Source organism: Juglans microcarpa x Juglans regia, chromosome 5S (genome assembly GCF_004785595.1).
Source record: "Juglans microcarpa x Juglans regia isolate MS1-56 chromosome 5S, Jm3101_v1.0, whole genome shotgun sequence".
Taxonomy (NCBI): Eukaryota; Viridiplantae; Streptophyta; class Magnoliopsida; order Fagales; family Juglandaceae; genus Juglans; species Juglans microcarpa x Juglans regia.
The window spans coordinates 3588736-3593632 of NC_054603.1; the positions used below are offsets into that span (position 1 = coordinate 3588736).

The 4897-nt window shown below is 38.0% G+C and overlaps 1 protein-coding gene across 2 annotated transcripts; it reads left to right on the forward strand.

Moving 5' to 3' along the window:
* The first annotated feature begins 538 nt into the window (after positions 1-538).
* Positions 539-3662, forward strand: LOC121268028. Of its 2 annotated transcripts, none has more exons than XM_041172132.1 (4): positions 539-2150; positions 2246-2380; positions 2495-3124; positions 3615-3662. In XM_041172132.1, the coding sequence occupies exons 1-3, from the start codon at positions 1925-1927 to the stop codon at positions 2521-2523; spliced, it is 390 nt and encodes a 129-aa protein (XP_041028066.1). In that variant the 5' UTR covers positions 539-1924; the 3' UTR covers positions 2524-3124; positions 3615-3662. The 2 variants fall into 2 exon arrangements, with proteins under 2 accessions (XP_041028066.1, XP_041028064.1); XM_041172130.1 differs by having other exon boundaries at positions 541-2150; positions 2951-3124.
* Positions 3663-4897: the final 1235 nt, after the last annotated feature.

Genomic DNA, 4897 nt, shown 5'->3' on the forward strand with positions numbered 1-4897 from the left:
AGAGGTCTCGCTCCTGAAGATGCTTCGTGGATAGATTATTACAAATTGAAGAAGGACTTTCCAGACCTTGTGGACAAGGTCGCCCAAGGGGGGGGATTGTTACGGGTCAGGTCTCATAATTGGGACTGCTATGGTGGGCCACCTATGAGGGAACATGATGATTTCATGGTTATTAGGCCCATGGACCCACGACAATAAATTCTTGTTTCTTAGTTGAATGAGTCAATTGCAAATAATGATCAATCTGATACCAGAAATTGTTGGTCTACAGATTAATGTGTGAAGTTGTTGAGACGTGTCTTTAATTTCGGTATGTTATTTAATTTCAAGTAATTCGGCAGCATGTGCCAGTCAATTATTTAATTCCCTGTAAGTAGGCAAATATTTTGCCAAGTCAGTAGAGTCATTTGTCTATAAATATTGTTTGTATCAATAAAAATAGACAGATTATTCAAGTCAACTAATATCTCTGGAGAGTGATTTTCTCGAACAGATCAAGTCCTATCCAATCCATCAATATCCTATTATTTTATCCTAACATAAACCCATGTAGTATTTGACTGTACACGTATATGTATATGCGCGTGTTTATTTCTTTTGCTTCCATTTTTTTCCTCCGCTGCAACTAAATGTAGGGATGGGAATGCAAACTGTGACGTGGTTTTATTTTCCACCCAGTGTGGAACTTATTCTATTTTTTTTCAATAGACTGTTCAAAAACCGTAATTGTGTCATATGTACTGTGGACAATGTTAGATGATGATTTAGCCTGTATATTAAAACTAATGTTCAACCATATTACTTCTCATGAATGTTTCATTCCTTTATTTCAATCTTTACAATTTACTAATTTTTTTGATAAGTAAATGATATTATTGAAAAGAATAGGCAAAACTCAAGTACACAAGATGTTATACAAGAGACAAAGACCTATATAAGTCGCAGAAGTGAGAACAAGAAAATCATGTAAATTAAGGCCATTGCAATTTACTAATTAGCCATCCACTCAGTGCTCTCTTTTCTCGAACATATCTCTGCCCCTTGGATCTTTACAGAACGTATCAACCGTAGTTATAGATACTTTCATCATTGGTTAACTCATTTTGTTAGTTTGAAGTATCATACTGCTTCTGAATATGATGGTGTGAATATGATGGTGTTAGCATCATCGTATAAGATCTCGGAGTAGTTTACAGGTCATTGGTTAGTCAGTTTTCTGATTGCTTATTTTGATGCTTAATATCAACTTTATATACTCACAGAAATTCTTAAGCGGGACCCAAGCTCTAGCCCAAATATCTCAAGGGATGACCCTGTGAAAGTCTCTGAACATTGATCAAGAAGGAAGGATGATGGGAGGGAATTAGAAAGGAATTCTAGGAGAAGCTACAGTAGAAGTGGCGAATCTTATAGACACTCTGATAGACAGTCCTCTAGTCCCATGGATACTCTAGGCATGATAACTACGTACATGTCAAGCATGCGAACGAAGAGGAGAGAAACTATAAAAGGTTATCCTCCGGTTCTGGTCGAGAGGCAAAGGGTGTCAGTAATTCTGAGCACACAGTAAAAGAAAGCGAGCAGAGTAGGTTGAGAGATTATTTGAGAAAGTTGGACAAATATTCCCGAGATAAATATGATGGGCATAGGAGCAATGACAAGGATAGAGAAGCCTCATCCCTAGAACACCAGAAATATAGAGAGGATTCATCACCTGATAGAGCTGGATCTGGTTGGAGACATGCTCCTTCTGAAGGGTTTGAGAGGGGTAGGTATATGAGGGGGAGTGATGGTCGAGATGAGAAGCGGGATTATCATAGAAGTTCAGGAGATTACAGAGGTGACAGACATTCCTATGAAGAGACCTGGGTGCATTGAAATGGCTCGACTTCAGGAGGGAATAGTGGTAACCATCATCTGAGAGATGCTTATAAGAGTGACTCAAATGGATTTGGTTGGTCAGAGGCTTTCTAAAGAAGAAAAGAAGAAAAATGTTGACCGAGAAACTAAGAGATATAAGGGTCAGTGCATTAGTGAATCAACAAAGCTTGTTGAAGATAAGTTTGCTTCTGTGACTGAAAAGCAAGAATTTCCAGCAAAAAAACCGAAGCTGCATAGTCTAGACGAGGACGTGGAATACGGGAAAGATGGTACCTTTGCTTTAAGTTTGTTGTTTGACTTTATCATTTCATAATATTTTCCTGCGCTGTTTCTAATTGCTTGATACTTTATGGTTACATTGCAGTCAATCCAGTTTCAAAGTTTTTGTCTGTAGCTGAGGATGCTGCAGTGACTCCTGGACAGGGCCAGGCCAGTGACTCCAATACTGCTAATGATCTAAATGCTGCAAAAGTTGCTGCAATGAAAGCTGCTGTATTAGGTATTTAATATGTTGACATTAATGATATTCTCTTCTCAGCGCCTGTGTTGAAATCTCTTGTTCTTTTATCCTTGAAGCAAATGCCTGCTTCTCACTAAATTATCTGCTGTGCAGCCTCTGTAAGCAGAATATTGTTTATCTGAGAAGGATATCAAAGGAAGAGAGAGAGAGAGAGAGAGAGAGAGAGAACCAAATGGAGCTTTTGGCAATTAGACAATTTTTTAAATGGTGTATTGAATTGTAGCCGTATAGTTTTTTTTTTTTTTTTTTTTTTTTTAATGTATTGGCATGCTTGCCAATGTGATGCAAAGAGGATGTCACTATAAAGTGGAAGATGCTTCTAGAGATCTGCTAAAATATCATGTTTAGAATATAGCTTAGTTAGCATCTAGGACAATTACTAGTTAAACTAGGCGAGTCGTAAAGGCTGCCTTAGCTATAATATGTTCTCTGAATGAACGTAATTGCTTTGGTCAGTTCTGAGTCTAACTGGTTGCATTCTTTCTTGTGATTGTTGGACTTCTATAACAACTACCCTGTTCAATCTACTACCAGTTAATTGGCAGTTAGACATGATTTCATCTCAATTCTGGATTGGAATAAGCTGAGCGTTCTGCATACTCATTTGGGAGCTTTCTAGCATGTGACAGTGAATAGGAACTGGTTGGAGTTGGAAGTTGCATGATTACTGACCAAAAGAAGAAGCTGCTGTGGGGAAACAAAAAGAATACAACTGCTGAAGAGGTTTGTCTGATGATTTTCTGCCATTTCATGCATTTAACACATTATTGGATTTTCGATTATGGTACTCATGCCCTCAGCACCATAGAGTAGAAACCAAATTAATATGAAAAATTGTACTCATCATCCTCACACTACACATTTGATAAGACACAATTTTTTCTCTTATCAAATGTTTGGCGTATGGATGATGAGTAGAAGAACTCAATTAGTTTAGGAAGAATAAAACTCAAAATAAATAAATAAATAAAAATAAGTGTGGTGTGTGGGGGATGATAAGTAGTAAAGCTCAATTAATATTGGGTTATCTAAGATTTTTACAGCAATGGAAATCCTTCAGGAGAATGGTTTTTACGTACTTTAGACCATCTTTTTTTCTAAACTATCTTTACAGTGACAATTTTTGTGGAGGCAATGTTTCATGATCTGTGGTTTTTTCTCATTTTTATTATTTATTTAATTCTAGTTTTTGGCAAATATTCTTCTTCTACAGTCTGGGCACCATTGAGATACAGCACTATTTTCTGATCGTGAAAGACAATTAAAATTCAACAAACTCATGGTAAATGTCCATTGCTTCTACTTTCTCTGTTGCATTTATGCATTCTATACAGAATTTTTTTTTTCATGAGCATCATATAGAACTTTTCATTGCTTAGTCTGAATGGCTCACTCATTCCATTGGTGTTTCTTCTTCACGTACTAACACAAGTTTAGAGTCTGAGGTTGCATTGGTACCTATGGCCAATTGTAGGGTGTGAAGGGCGACTTGACGTTGGAGCACAAACCCAACAACCAGGATGGGGGAGACCTTCAAGCCGAGAAGCAGAAAGAACTCCAGCTGGATTTAGAAAAGCAATACATTGCTGGACTCCGACGAAGGGACAGTCGTACTGTTGGATTAGGTCTTTAAGCATTTGCTATTGATTTTTCTGCACTCGTATATGGTGCAGTCCTACAATGCTTTGCATCATTTCATTGTAATATTGCAGAAGAGTTATGTTCCTTATAATTCTATACTTATGGGAGGATATGCATTGTTGTTGGGATTTTTCAGATCTTGGCAAAAGAATGGTCTCATATGACATTTCCAACCTTGAAGCATGTGAGTTTCCTTCTCAGGTCTTTCACAAACCTTACCTCATTTCTTCAGGTGGCTGTTATACCTTCAAGTTCGAAATCTGGTGGGTTGACCAGTACAAATGTAAAGGTGATCGTACTTGTGTTTTTCCATGTTCAATTTCTATTTCTGACTGCCCTAGAGATTTGCAGTGGGGACTTGTTGAAACCAACTTGGGGAACAAACTCTGATTCCCCAAGGGGCGTTGCCAAGAATGCCAAGTAAAGAACATGCTAAGAATGCAAATGGACAAAGCGATCCCCTGGTATATTAGACGATGACACATCCAAAATTTTGGATTAGTCGGACAAATCCGTTGTGCACTTTGGGAAGTTCCGTAAAAATGGTCGGTGGCTCATATTCTAAGGAAATGATCCAACTGAAGTCTTCTACTTGGATTCTGCAATTGACACCAATGGAAAGGGTAGGAAGGGAAAGGAAAAGCAAAGTGAACCAAAAGAGATTGGGAGTGGTTTAGGACTCCCACTAAGTTTGATGTCCAACTACATTAACCACATTTATTGGCAGTTCTTCATTATTTCCTTGCAGCCATACAAGACACAAAAAGAGGAGCACCTCTTCCCCTTGATGTCATGCCCCAATAAACGGGTAGCATTTTTTACGAGACGGTGCTTTTGTTGACAATAGGTGAGACT

Excerpts from the sequence above, each read along its gene's own strand:
- LOC121268028 (XM_041172130.1), top strand. The coding sequence starts at position 1,925 with ATGCTTATAAGAGTGACTCAAATGGATTTGGTTGGTCAGAGGCTTTCT. Across the intron at positions 2,151-2,245 it reads CGTGGAATACGGGAAAGATG|TCAATCCAGTTTCAAAGTTT; the intron begins GTACCTTTGCTT and ends GTTACATTGCAG. Across the intron at positions 2,381-2,950 it reads AATGAAAGCTGCTGTATTAG|ACATGATTTCATCTCAATTC; the intron begins GTATTTAATATG and ends ATTGGCAGTTAG.